The sequence below is a fragment of the Silurus meridionalis genome, chromosome 1, assembly GCF_014805685.1.
Source record: "Silurus meridionalis isolate SWU-2019-XX chromosome 1, ASM1480568v1, whole genome shotgun sequence".
NCBI classification, from domain to species: domain Eukaryota; kingdom Metazoa; phylum Chordata; class Actinopteri; order Siluriformes; family Siluridae; genus Silurus; species Silurus meridionalis.
Window position 1 is genome coordinate 9,003,701 of NC_060884.1, and position 14,918 is coordinate 9,018,618.

At 37.5% G+C, this 14,918-nt stretch overlaps 1 protein-coding gene across 5 annotated transcripts in view; it reads left to right on the forward strand.

Annotated features, from left to right (window-relative positions):
• Window positions 1–14,918, forward strand: part of LOC124397854 (serine/threonine kinase 11 interacting protein) — a 69,574-nt gene that overhangs the window by 25,257 nt on the left and 29,399 nt on the right. For all 5 annotated transcript variants that reach the window (XR_006928011.1, XR_006928002.1, XM_046867828.1 and 2 more), the window contains 4 exons: window positions 5,057–5,167; window positions 5,763–5,958; window positions 12,239–12,387; window positions 12,975–13,212. Coding sequence is in view for 3 of the 5 variants with exons in the window: in XM_046867828.1 (XP_046723784.1) it covers window positions 5,057–5,167; window positions 5,763–5,958; window positions 12,239–12,387; window positions 12,975–13,212 (694 nt within the window). In the remaining 2 variants the exon portion in view is untranslated. The remainder of the gene's footprint in view (window positions 1–5,056; window positions 5,168–5,762; window positions 5,959–12,238; window positions 12,388–12,974; window positions 13,213–14,918) is intronic.

A 14,918-nucleotide genomic window follows, 5' to 3' on the forward strand; every position in this document is an offset into this window, starting at 1 on the left:
ATATATATATATATATATACAGTACAGACCAAAAGTTTGGACACACCTTCTCATTCAAAGAGTTTTCTTTATTTTCATGACTATGAAAATTCTAGAGTCACACTGAAGGCATCAAAACTATAAATTAACACATGTGGAATTATATAAATAACAAAAAAGTGTGAAACAACTGAAAATATGTCATATTGTAGGTTCTTTAAAGTAGCCACCTTTTGCTTAGATTACCGCTTTGCACACTCTTGGCATTCTCTTGATGCCTACTTTGAAGAACCTACAGTATGACATATTTTCAGTTCACTTTTTGTTATGTGTATAAGTCCACATGTGTTAATTCATAGTTTTGATGCCTTCAGTGTGACTCTACAAGTTTCATAGTCATTCATGAAAATTAAAAAAATTATTTGAATGAGCAGGGGTGTCCAAACCTTTGGTCTGTACTGTATGTATAATATATATAAACTTTTGGTCTGTACTGTGTGTATATATATGTATGTGTGTGTATGTATGTATGTGTGTATATATATATATATATATATATATATATATATATATATATATATATATATATATATATATATATATATATATATATATATATAATTGTATGAGGAAGTCAGGTGTATCAGAGAAGTATGTGAGTGAAGTGTGCAGTAGGAATGACAGACTGGTTTACGGTGGAGGTTGGACTGCATCAAGGATCGGCTCTAAGCCCTTTCCTGTTTGCCGTAGTAATGGACAGGTTGAAGGACAAGGTCAGACAGAAGTCTCAGTGGACTATGATATTTGCGGATGATATTGTGATTTGTAGTGAGAGTAGGGAACAGGTTGAAAGGTGAAGGTACACGCTGGAGAGAAGAGGAATGAAAGTCAGTAGGAGTAAGACAAGAGTACATGTGTGTGAATGAGAGGGAGGGTAATGGAGTGAGGCAGTTGCAGGAAGAAGAGGTGGAGAAGGTGGAGGATTTCCGGTACATGGGGTCAACAGTGCAAAGTAATGGAGAGTGTGTTAGATAAGTGAAGAAAAGAGTGCAGGGAGAGTGGAGTGGGTGGAAGAGTGGCAGGAGTGATTTGTGATAGAAGAGTATCTGCAAGAGTGAAAGGGAAAGTTTATAGGACTGTGGTGAAACCTGCAATGTGTATGGTTTAGAGACCGTGGCATTAGCTAAAAGACAGGAGGTAAAGCTGGAGGTAGCAGAGCTGAAGATGTTGAGATTTTTATTGGGAGTGACAACGATGGACAAAAATTTAAATGAGTTTATTAAAAGGACAGCGCATGTAGGACGTTTTGGAGGTGAGGTGATGGAGGCGAGATTGAGATTGTTTGGACATATGCAGAGGAGGGACATGGGGTATATGGGTAGGAGAATGCTGAGGATGGATTAGGGCTGTCCAAGGTGAGTACACCCTATGTGATCATAGCTGTACATCATTTAACTACAATGTATGTAAAGTCATGCCATGTTTTTGTCTGCTTGACGTGACCATACAAATTTGTGTATCTTGTATTAGAGCAGATAAAATTTGCTGCTTTGAGTACAATTTTTTCATGCTGACCACTGGATGTTCAACATGGCACCTCATGGCAAAGAACACTCTGAGGGTATCTTCTTCTTCTTTCGGTTTCTCCTATTAGGGGTCACTACAGCAGATCATCAGTCTCCATACCCCATAGGGTTTGAGAATTGTTGCTCTCCACAAACATGGCCTAGGCTATAAGCAGATTGGTAACACCCTTAAACTGGGTTATAGTGGCCAGGGTCATACAGAGGTTCATTTTTATTTGTATAGCATTTTTGGTCTATATTGACATGATAGCATCACGCAGTTGCTGCAGATTTGTCGGCTGCACATCCATGAAGCGAATCTCCCGTTCCACCACATCCCAAAGGTGCTCTATTGGATTGAGATCTGGTGACTGTGGAAGCCATTTGTTTCTTGAACATGACTAATTGTCATGTTCAAGAAACCAGTCTGAGATGATACGCGCTTTATGACATGGTGCATTATCCTGCTGGAAGTAGCCATCAGAAGATGGTCAGCAAAAATACTCAGGTAGGCTGTGGCGTTGACACAATGCTCAATTGTTACTAATGGGCCCAAAGTGTGCCAAGAAAATATCCCCCACACTAGGGCTGTGCAATATGGACAAAATAATCATATTGCGATTTTCTGAATGAATATTGCGATTGCGATTTTCTTCGTGATTTTGACAGTTGTTTTTGCTTTTTCAAACTTTTTTAAACATGCTTTTTCTAAATGTATTCAGTGCACAAGAAGTGCATAACAAAACATTTCACAATAAAATAACAGTATTATTAGTTTAATAAACAAAACTGTAGTAAAATTGTCTTTAAAACAGACAACATAAAATAAATTAAGATTAACTAAACTAAATTCCAGTCATAATAAATAAACTTCAAAACTGTTTTTTTAGTGCACACATTTCACAATGAAATAACTGTACAGTAGTACTAACTGCTTGATAAACAAAATTGTAATAAATTGTCTTAAAAACAGACATGAAATAAATTAAGATGAACTAACCTCAACTCCAGTCATAACAATAAATAAAAACTAACAGAAATCAAAACCAAAAAACAGATTGCTCTCTTAAAGGTTTTTTGCAAGAAAAACCAGCATGTCCACCATATCTGTGGTCGTGGCGTAGTATTTCACCTGCTTGAGCTCGTATTCAACGCCCGCCTTACATTTCTCATACATTTCGGGAATAGCAAATCGTGTAAAATGAGATGGCAGCTGGTATCTTTTGTCGAGTGTTTGTATTAGTCTTCGGAAGCCGTCTTTACTGAAGATGTGCGCAGGCATCATATCTTTGCATATATAATAGGTGACCGCGTCGGTAATTTCTTTGTGCGGTTTTGATCCTCTCTCATAAGACATGGCGCTTGCAAATGCTTGAACAATGGATACTTGTTCAATCTGTTCGGGCTGGCTTTGATGTGTGCTTTTGTTTGTTTCGATGGACTTTGTCGACATGCATTGATCATGCAGTTTTTTATGGCGCTGTTTTAAGTGTTGGAACAGATTTGTAGTATTGCTCCGTTTCGTTGGAATAATCATTCCACAAGTCTTGCAAATTACCTTGCTCTGTGACACATCCTTTCTCCTGAATCCAAAATACTCCCAAACGACTGACGTTGAATTTCTCTTTGGCACCAAATCATTTTTATTTTGACCTGCATCCATATTTTATGTTCTTTCCTCCCGCTCGCCGATTTGGTTTTTCCGCTCAGCTTCGTCGTGCGCTGCGTGAGCTCTGATTGGTTAACGTCTTAAAAACATGCGCACAAGAACGTATTCTGAATAAAAATATAAATAAATTAATAGATAAAATCGCAGCCTTATGGGGTTTAGAAATCGCATGTGCTTAAATCGCGATTGCGTTTAATTGCACAGCCCTACCCCACACCATTACACCACCACCACCAGCCTGAACCGTTAATACAAGGCAGGATGGATCCATGCTTTCATGTTGTTGACGCCAGATTCGCAGCAGAAATCGAGACTCATCAGACCAGGCAACGTTTTTCCAATCTTCTATTGTCCAATTTTGGTGAGCCTGTGCGAATTGTAGCCTCAGTTTCCTGTTCTTAGCTGTCAGGAGAAATTACGGTAGTTGTCCAGGTATCAGATATTACAGAGCAGTGTGGATGTGAGAGCCAGTCGGTTTGTTTTTTGGTTTTAAACCTAGCAAAAATTCCTGCCCAAAAAACTTGTCGGTTTCTCATGCACTGTTTTTAATGTCTTCTCCAACAGTCACTGGTTTCTGCTGCAAGCTGAGATTGCATAGCAGATCATATTGTATGATGATTTCTTTGTGATATCAATATTTTAGAAGTGTTTTGCTATGGTACATACAATGCTTGTGGCAATAATGTCCATATGCCATGTACATTGGGCAGTTATACAAAAGTTCTGAACCTGGAGTTGCTTCTGCATGCTGCTGCACAGCCATCTTGGAAGTAACTGAATGTGATCTCTAAGTAAAAGTAATAAAAAATCAACTGCCTTTATCACTAATTATGTACCTAAATTATTTTTATTTGTAGTTATCAGACAATTGAAGCAAATACCTGACCTCAACCCCTGTCAACTGTCTAATTATAAGCCAATTTCAAAGCTCCCCATTAGCTCTAAGAGCCTAATGAATATTGTAGATTGGCAGTTTAATGTGGGCACAGAATAACGTTTCATGAAATTCTTTGAATCTTCTCTGCACCCCTTGCTGTTTTCTCCCTAATCACTAATAATGGTCCATGTGGAGACAATTATCTGTGTGTAGTTAAATGGACTAAACAAAGCATCGAGGCAAATAATTTGCCTCAATTATTTTTTTTGTATTCTAATTACTCGAGTTACTCAAGGAATCGTTTCAACCCTAGTCAGTTTGTCAATGTCAATTATGTTATTTCTGTGCATACTATAATTGACTTTTATGTCCAACAAGACCCTATTTAATGCCTACTGCCATTTTCTATTTCTGATTACACACAGTAAGTTTTAGTGACACCAGCATAGTAAAGTGTATAAAGGGCATTAAAAACTACATGCTAGAAGCTTGATCACCCTAAGGTCTTTTCCTGGTGCACATATTATAACAGAAGTAAGTATTAAGTAAACACTTAGTAATTGGAGTTCCTTGCAGTTATATCATGTATCATTAACCTGTTAAGATGCTCCCCCACTTTTAGGGGGGACTCAAAATTTTGGACTCAAAATAAATTTAAATGTTAACAGTTCCTGACAAAAGTGTGCTACATACGCTACCTGGCCCCTTTACCATGAAAAGTTCTCATTAATTAATTATACAGAGCATGGCTGGTGTGTGTGCATAAAGTTCATCGTTTATTAATAAAGAAAATATAAAAATTTATAAATTCTTTTGACGAGGATAGGGTTAAGGAATGTTTTTAGTCTGATTTTCTTACTCTATTATGTCAATGCACATAAATATGGTATGCTATCCAAAACTTTTTTTATGACTGCATAAACTTTAACACAATTTCCCTTTCTTTCTCTGAAATGCCTGTCTTAGGGAAAGGAGAGTTTCCACCCGGTTCTTGAATTGCACTTTAGCTACATTAGTCACGAAAGACAGAAACGACGATACATTGTGCTGGATGATGATCCTGAGGAAGCCTTGCAGGTTACTTTATTTAATCTTTATTCATCAGTGCACACCACGAAGGTCAATCCAGGAGTTTATAAGAAATAAATTAATTAAATTTTAAAAAATGCAATATTTAATTTAAATAAATGTTAAGTGTAATTAATGTGTGCCTGTACAGTGATGGTGTTGATGTAGACATGCCAAATTAGAGTACCTGTGTTCAGTATAGTAAAATTGAGTAAAATACAGGCAATATGGCCAAAAGTTTGGGGACGTGACAGTCACACCAGTATATGTGGGCTCTTCCCCAACTGCTGCAGCAAACATGTAAGCACATGAAGAAAGAAAATATTGTGTTTGTGATGTGTTTGCATGCAATTGTATTATTTCCATTGAAGGGAAATTATAAGGGGCCTATCTTAAGCATTTTTCAGCATTGCAGCACCCCTGCACTGAGTTAGGTCCCTGAAGGATTGAATCCAAGATGAATGAAGATTCTTGTAAACAAAATAAATGGAAAATTAGGCATTTGAATTGACACCAGATCCACTGGCAGCATTTAAAAGAAAATGTAGCAATTTTGTATTATAAACAAAAGAATATAGCACTATCATTTGTTGCTTTTTTTCAGGTTCTGCTGGAGTTGCTTTCCAGGGTAGCAACGGAGAACGAGCAGCAGGCAGAAAAGGAAAGAACAGCAGTTATTCTGTTACAGTGTCTAAAGTGCCAAGGTGAATTTTCCCAGCCTCCATCTAAAAAAGATGCCCTGCCTAAACCAGATGTCCATCACAGATATCAAGGCAAAAGAGAGAAGGAGCATGCTGCTGGTAAGAGGAAGAGCAATATAGCAGAGCTTTTTATACAACCAAGAAATTTTTAAATTCAATATTATACAACCAAGTAAAATTTAGATTTAAAAAGTACTGACGGATGAAGTAAATTACATGATTATCTAAATGATGCTATTAATGTGATACTTATAAATTCTGAAATGTGTCAATATTAAAACATAAGGTTTGGGTTGCACTAGTTGGAATATACCTACTTAAAATCTAGGCTGGACTTAAATTGTGCTTTTAGTCCTATGTGGAATCTATATTTTAGACCATCTAGTAATGTACACATACCACCCCATATTGACAGAAAAACACAGAATTGTTGACATTGTTGCAGATTTATTAAAAAAGAAAAACTGAAATATCACACAGTCCTAAGTATTTAGACCCTTTGCTCAGTATTTAGTAGAAGCCCCCTTTTGATCTAATACAGCCATGAGTCTTTTTGGGAAAGATGCAACAAGTTTTTCACACCTGGATTTGGGGATCCTCTGCCATTCCTCCTTGCAGATCCTCTTCAGTTCTGTCAGGTTGGATGGTAAATGTTGGTGGACAGCCATTTTTAGGTCTCTCCAGAGATGCTCAATAGGGTTTAAGTCAGGGCTCTGGCTGGGCCAGTCACAGAGTTGTTGTGAAGTCACTTCGTTATTTTAGCTGTGTGCTTAGGGCCATTGTCTTGTTGGAAGGTAAACCTTCGGCCCAGTCTGAGGTCCAGAGCACTCTGGAGAAGGTTTTCGTCCAGAATATACCTGTACTTGGCCGCATCCATCTTTCTCTCGATTGCAACCAGTCGTCCTGTCCCTGCAGCTGAAAAACACCCCCACAGCATGATGCTGCCACCACCATGCTTCACTGTTGGGACTGTATTGGACAGGTGATGAGCAGTGCCTGGTTTTCTCCACACATACCGTTTAGAATTAAGGCCAAAAAGTTCTATCTTGGTCTCATCAGACCAGAGAATCTTATTTCTCACCATCTTGGAGTGCTTCCATGCAGGCTTTCATGTGTCTTGCACTGAGGAGAGGTTCTGTCGGGCCACTCTGCCATAAATCCCCGACTGGTGGAGGGTTGGAGTGATGGTTGACTTTCTACAACTTTCTTCCATCTCCTGACTGCATCTTTGAAGCTCAGCCACAGTGATCTTTATATTTTTCTTTACCTCTCTCACCAAGGCTCTTCTCCCCCGATAGCTCAGGAAGGGTTCTGGTCGTCCCAAACCCAAAGGATTATGGAGGCCACTGTGATCTTAGGAACCTTAAGTGCAGCAGAATTTTTTGTAACCTTGGCCAGATCTGTGCCTTGACACAATTCTGTCTCTGAGCTCTTCAGGCAGTTCCTTTGACCTCATGATTCTTATTTGCTCTGACATGCATTGTGATCTGTAAGGTCTTATATAGACAGGTGTGTGGCTTTCCTAATGAAGTCCAATCAGTATAATCAAACACAGCTGGACTCAAATGAAGGTGTAGATCAGAAGAAATGGATAGCACCTGAGTTGAATATATGAGTGTCACAGAAAAGGGTCTGAATACTTAGGACCATGTGATATTTTAGTTTTTCTTTTTTAATAAATTTGCAAAAATGTAAACAATTCTGTGTTTTTCTGTCAATATGGGGTTCTATGTGTACATTAATAAGGAAAAGAAATGAACTTAAATGATTTTAGCAAATGGCTGCAATATAACAAAGAGTGAAAATTAAAGGGGGTCTGTGTGTGTTTGTGTGTGTGTGTGTGTGTGTATATGTGTGTGTGTGTGTATGTGTGTGTGTGTGTATGTATATATATATATATATATATATATATATATATATATATATATATATATATATATATAAAATATACAGTACAGACCAAAAGTTTATATATATTATATATACAGTACAGACCAAAAGTTTGGACACACCTGCTCATTCAAAGAGTTTTCTTTATTTTCATGACAATGAAAATTGTAGAGTCACACTGAAGGCATCAAAACTATGAATTAACACGTGGAATTATATACATAACAAAAAAGTGAACTGAAAATATGTCATATTGTAGGTTCAAGGAGGAATGGGAGCAAATTTTTGCCCATTCCTCCTTGCAAAACAGCTCGAGCTCATTGAGGTTGGATGGAGAGCATTTGTGAACAGCAGTTTTCAGTTCAAATTTTCAAACCAGGCTTGTTACTTTAGGTGAAATATTAACATTTCTTCTTCTCATTGCGCACAGTTTTCAGCACATTAATCTATTTCCTTTCATTGTGCGACTTCTTCAACCTACCACTGGTGTATCACTTCCTGGCTATCACGCACCACAGATGTATTTAGGTTCACGAAGCTAACAAAAATCAAGACAGAAAGGCAACGAGAAGTGAGGGACTAACGTGAATGAGACAGAGGGAGAAAGTGATGTAAACATGACTGAGAAGAAAGACATTCTTCTACACCTAAACAACATAATCTTTTCTTTGCTTGTGTATGCTTCTATATGGTGGATTTTCAGCCTGGATACATTCATTAGGTTACAAGATTTTAAATTAGATTTGTATTTATATATATTTATTAGGGCGGTCAAAATTAATGCATTTAAATGCAACAAATTAATTTTACTAACGCACGATAAATGGAGCACCCATTTCTGTTTTCCGAAGGATTCGAAAATTTCTGTCCACACAGGCTGCCCAGGTGCTTGTTCAGTCTCTTGTCATTTTGAGACTGGACTACTGCAACTATCTGCTGGCAGGTCTTCGTCTGAACGCGTTTCGTCCACTGCAAAAAATCCTAAACGCATCTGCACAACTTATGTTCAATCTGCCAAAGTTCTCCCACTATACATCATTTGAATCTGTAAAGGGTCTACTTTTATTTGTATACGCTCATAACAAAACGTTGTGCTTTTGTAAAATAAAGAAAAGAGACAGGGTGCACTCTTATCAATCGAAGTTTGACAAATTAATATCATTATATTAATAGATTGGTATAGGTTCCCTGGTGGTCTAGTGGTTAGGATGCGGCGCTCTCACCGCTGCGGCCCGGGTTTGATCCCCGGTCAGGGAACCAACCCCAGCCACTTTCAGTGCCGGTCCCAAGCCCGGATAAATGGGGAGGGTTGCGTTAGGAAGGGCATTCAGCGCAAAAATGTGCCAAATCAAACGTGCGGAGGATCCGCTGCGCCGACCCCTAACGGGAGAAGCCAAAAGAAAGTAGTTATATTAAAAGATTGGTATGCTAAGAGTAACATTAGAGTCTTTTCACATAAACTGAGTTGATTAAGGAAGATCAAAAATTATAATGATAATAGGGCATTATATCTATAATTAATCATAGTACTTTGAATTCTTAAGTACATTTGATGGCAAATACTTTTGTACTTTTACTCAAGTAAATGTTTAAAGAAAGCCCATTTACTCTATTAATATTTTACCTAGGCCATCTTTATGTAGAGCAACAATTCTAATTCTTAAATCCTCAGAGAGTTCTTTGACATGATTTGCCATTTTAAACATCCAGTGGTCAGTATGAGAGAATTGTACTCAAAGCAAATTTTAACTGCTCTAATACAAAATTTGCATGGTCCGGTCAAGCAGACAAAAACATGAACAGGATGAATATAGGACATGTTGCATGGTTACATGAAGTATAGCTTTTATCACTTTATCTGACAGCAGTGCACTCATTTTTGTTGCAAGTTATTTTGACAATTATGGCTGCATGTTAAGTGATTTGTGGAGGACAGAAAATCTGTACTTTTATATACTCTTCTGGATCATCCAAATGCTCTCTAGCAAACTTCAGACGGGCCAGGACATGTACTGGCTTAAGCTGGGGGACACGTCTGGAGGATTTGAGTCCCTGGTGGCGTAGTGTGTTACTGATGGTAGCCTTTGTTACTTTGGTCCCAGCTCTCTGCAGGTCATTCACTAGGTCCCCCCGTGTGGTTCTGGGATTTTTGCTCACAGTTCTGCTCACCGCAGATTCAGTCTTCCAAGCCTGGTGCAGGTCTACAATTTTGTTTCTGGTGTCCTTTGACAGCTCTTTGGTCTTGGCCATAGTGGAGTTTGGAGTCTGACTGTTTGAGGTTGTGAACAGGTTTCTTTTATATTGATAACGAGTTCAAACAGGTGCCATTAATACAGGTAACAAGTGAAGGACAGAGGAGCATCTTAAAGAAGTTGTTACAGGTCTGTGAGAGCCAGATATCTTGCTTTTTTGTAGGTGACCAAATAATTATTTTCCACCATAATTTGCAAATAAATTCTTTAAAAATCAGACAATGTGACTTTTGGGATTTTTTTTCTCATTTTGTCTCTCATAGTTGAAGTGTACCTATGATGAAAAATACAGGCCTCTCTCATCTTTTTAAGTGGGAGCACTTGCACAATTGGTGGCTGACTAAATACTTTTTTGCCCCACTGTATGTATGTGGCAGCGGGCACGTGGACAATCACTGGTTTGTGAGTGGAGGGCGAAGCATTTGCTGCTAGGTTTGCTTGCCATTTGAAACATGGAAATATTTGTACAATTTTGTTGTATCCTATTGTCATTATAAGATTGAATTGAAATTATTTTGACCTATACTTGAACACGGAGACTGTAAAATGGAAGGCTGTTCTATAACTGTGGGGCTTTGTAAGAGAAAGCTCTGCTATACTTTTCATTATTTGAGGTACCAAAAAGCACTATAAGCATTATTTAGAGAGCAAATGGTCGGCTGGAGTGTTATTTATTATGGAATGGTCTTCCCCGGCGCTGCACTATTGAACTGCTCTGGGGTGAAATGGATCATCTGTTCATCTTTTGGATTTCGGTGATTCATGCCAATTTCATCGATGACTCTGAATCCTCTGATGGAGGATTGTTTGACTGTTACAAGGATACAGTTTTTTGCAACATACACTAATATAGAGCCTGGGAATTGGACTCTTCTGGATTGATTGTTTATCTCTTATTTAACAACTCATCATCTCGACCGTGTGCTAAAAAGACCAGAACACTAAGCAGCAGCCGAAATTCAACATTGTGCAACCTATTGAACAGCAGCTGGCAGATGACAGCAAGAATCACACTACACACACACACACAGTCAAATCCATAAACCCAGTACAGTTTGAGTTTTCTGAATCCTGTACCATGTTTTTACTGACACAATGGGATGAGTACAATCTTCTGATCAGCATACACCGGATAACCTTCCTTACATTTAGTCCTTCAAGCCGAATTGCAAATTTTCCTTACATTTTGGTCCTTCGAGCCAGATAACCTTCCTTACAATCTTAAAAATCTCAAAAATTTTAATTGTATTCTCAAAGTGCAGTTACCAAAATTATCAAATGCTGAGAGGCTGCATGAGTCAGGCCTTCATAAATGAATTGCTGCAAAGAAACCACTTCTTACAGTACTTCGGAAGAACAAAAAGCAGAAGAGACGTGCTTGGGCCAAGAAACACAAGAAATGGACATCCATTGGTCTGATGATCCAATTTTGAGATTTTTGCTTCTAACTGTTAGATGTAGAGATTGTGAGCAGATAATTTCTGAATGTGTGGTTTGCACTATGAAGCATAAAGAGGAAGTGTGATGGAGGTGCTTTGCCACAATCTATATCCAACTGAGATGTTTTGGGATGAGTTGGACCAGAGAATGAATGAAAATCAGCCAAACAAAGTAATCAAATCAAATAATATTCTGGTTATTTAACACATTTATGTACATCATAAAGCATTAATCACAAAGCACAACAATGAGTTCTTTGTGTCATGCAATGCAGAAAGGAATGGTAACCCAAGCTGGACCATTAAAACACATGAATGTTTATTATTCTACAATACTGTAATCAATCCCATTTTAATAGTGGTGTTTAGTTTTTATAACAGTAATTATGTTTGTATTTCTGACTTAAATCGTCAGCTTATTCTAATATATTAGTTTCTAAAGTAACAGCTCTTTCTCAAAGACACATGTGGTTCTTATTCATATCACAGCAGTATATAGCCATAATGTATAACTGTAATTGAACAAAAAAAATACATTTTTAATTCATGAACAAGTAAATAATTAAAAGGAATTTGTTGATGTATTGATTTGGTATAAATGGAAAAAATTAAACAGGTGTTAGAATAGGAACATTATCCACTTTGTTTTGGGTATCACACCATCTCCCTATGAATCATGATCATATAATATTGTTGTTGTTTTTTTAATTGACTGGTGATAAAACTAGTAAAATGGAAAAATTAGCAAACATCATCAAGAAATTTTTCTTGTGAAATGACATGCTGTTATATTCTCAGGTGATGCTGTCTGTTGTCCAGAATGCAACAGTGACCATGTGATCCAGTTAGCTGGCCGAACAGCACCTTCTAACAGTACACCAGACCCTTGTGATATAGGTCAGGATGGTGACAAATGCGTCAGATTTAGATATTCTGACACTCAGAAGGTAAATATTCCAACATTTGTTAATAGATTAATTGTAAAATATATTTTATATATCATACACATGCATATGTTTTATTATGCACTTATTATTATGTGGGAGAGCGTATAAATGCGGGAAGAAGGAACGCCACAACAGGTCAGGTGTAAAGGCTTCACAGCCACTTTTATTTAGGTTCTCGTGTCTGTCTGCTTAGTGCCTCATGCAGCACGTCTTCTGGCACACACGCGCGCGCGCACACACACTCTCCTCCTTAAATGCCCCCTCCGAACACTGGAAAAGAGAGAACAATCATTAGGTCACATTAACTTCAGGTAAGGCAATCCCCTGCCTATCTGCCCCTGGCCCCACCCTCCATTCACAAACCGGCGCTCGGCCACGCCCCCGCTGCCACATATAATAAAACAATTATAAACAATGTTTCTAATAGTCCGTATGTTTGTCCATAACTGTTTCATGTGATTTTACATTCTTCTGGAAAACAATATTTTTTTTAATTTGCAATTAAAAATTAATTATGTTTAATTTTGTGGTGGGGTAACCATGCTTATAACCTCTTATAATTTGTATCCTTTCATCCCTTGTTCTAGGGTGAATCTTTTCCCAGCCCCATTCATGTAAAAAAGTTCTCTGATGAACTGGCTGAGGGGACCACAGACACTTTCCTCATGGCTCAGTGTGGACAGTTTAAAAGTGTATCCAGTCAGATTAAGTCCTACCCCTGCCATCAGATTGGCTTCCACTCATCTGACAGCCAAGTGACTAGTGACCAGGAAGAGTCAGAACACAGGCTTTCCCAGAGCTTCCTTTCTCAGAGCTTGAAAAAAGGTAAATAAATCTTCAATGTTCTACAATTCAGTTCATTGAATGGCTCCATTTCTTTTTCCCTTATCGAACCAGTGAGGCCCATATTTGATCTAAATGAAAGACTCGATTATTTATTTTGCTTACAACAGACATTTACCAGTTAGTTTTTTTGGTTGAGAATTAGTTCAGACTCAACACCAATTCTTTTTACAGGTGTATTCTTTCACCAACACAGTCACAGTTTAATTTTACACAGGGACTAAGTAAATGAGAAATATGGGTTAATAAATGAAAGTGAACATACCAATTAATTCACTTAACCTCTTTGCCTTCAGTGCCGCACATGCGCAACCGATATCCCATTGTTCTCAGGTGTTAATGTTTAGCAATATATTAAATAAAAAGGGACAAGAGTAGCCATGACTAACTATAAATCATTCTATAGGTCTAAGCCTCAAGCAGCGATTTTAGATCACTGTTCAATGGAAAACGTATAACGAATTTATTTGCTGAATGTGTGTAAACAGTACACACAAACAACATGCATAATAAAAATGCAGTACTTACACAATTATTGTAATAACGAGTCACAAACGCATCCACTGTTGCAAATCTCGGTTTATTTGGAAGGATAAGGGTCCACTGAACAACATGTCGTAAAGAATTTTTGCTCCAACCAAACAATAGTGCTGTAATTTAATGGTTATTCTATTGTCACAGTACTTCAATTGGTGTATTGTTTGTATATGTTTCGGAATGACATTCGCATAAAAAAAAACCAAATATGGCTGGTAAAATATAGTGTTACATAACAAATGAGACCACGCACTACAAAAAAAAAAAAAAACAGTAAAAGAGGCGGAATCTCAGGCTTTAGTATTCACTCTATAGGCAGGTTTGTGACGTTCTGCACTGCATCACCTATCATTTCATTGTGGAAACGAAATGATTGATGGAAATTGTAGCCAGTGAGTGCAGGATTCTAACGATATATGGGAGGATTTAATCCCCCATGTGGACCAATTCTTAGTTTTATTAATCTTTAGATTAGATTAGATTAGATTCAACTTTATTGTCATTACACATGTACAAGTACAATGCAACGAAATGCAGTTTGGGTCTAACCAGAGTGCAATAACAGCAAGTGCAGGATATATAGATTTAACATGAATTTACAGTTAAATAAAATAAAGACTATAAACAGTAATTAAAAGATGAATATGTACTATAAATGTTGTATACAGATGAATATATGTTATATATGTAAAACACAATATACAGAGTAGTGTATATATATATGTACTATAAATATAAATATAATTACAGATGAGTATATATGTACTATGAACAATAATATACAGATGTGTATATATATATATAAATGTATTATGAACATGCTATACAGATGCCTATTACTATACACAGAGATTTACAGAAGGATGTAAGCAGTGGACATAATAATATTGCTATAGCTATAAACAGAGAACAGGTATATGTACAGTGGTGATAAGTTTATGGTGAGCAGCAATAAAAAGAGCAGTGTGCAAATGAGCAAGGTTTGTGTAAACAGTCCGTGCAACAACAAAGTGTGAGGTGAGAAATGATCAGTGTCTTGGTGAGCATAAGTTTTTGTTCAGAGAGTCCATTAGCAAAGAGTGTGAGGTGTGGGGGGAATGTAGTAGTGTATCAGTGAGTGTCAGAGTTCACTAAAGAGACAGCTCTAGGAA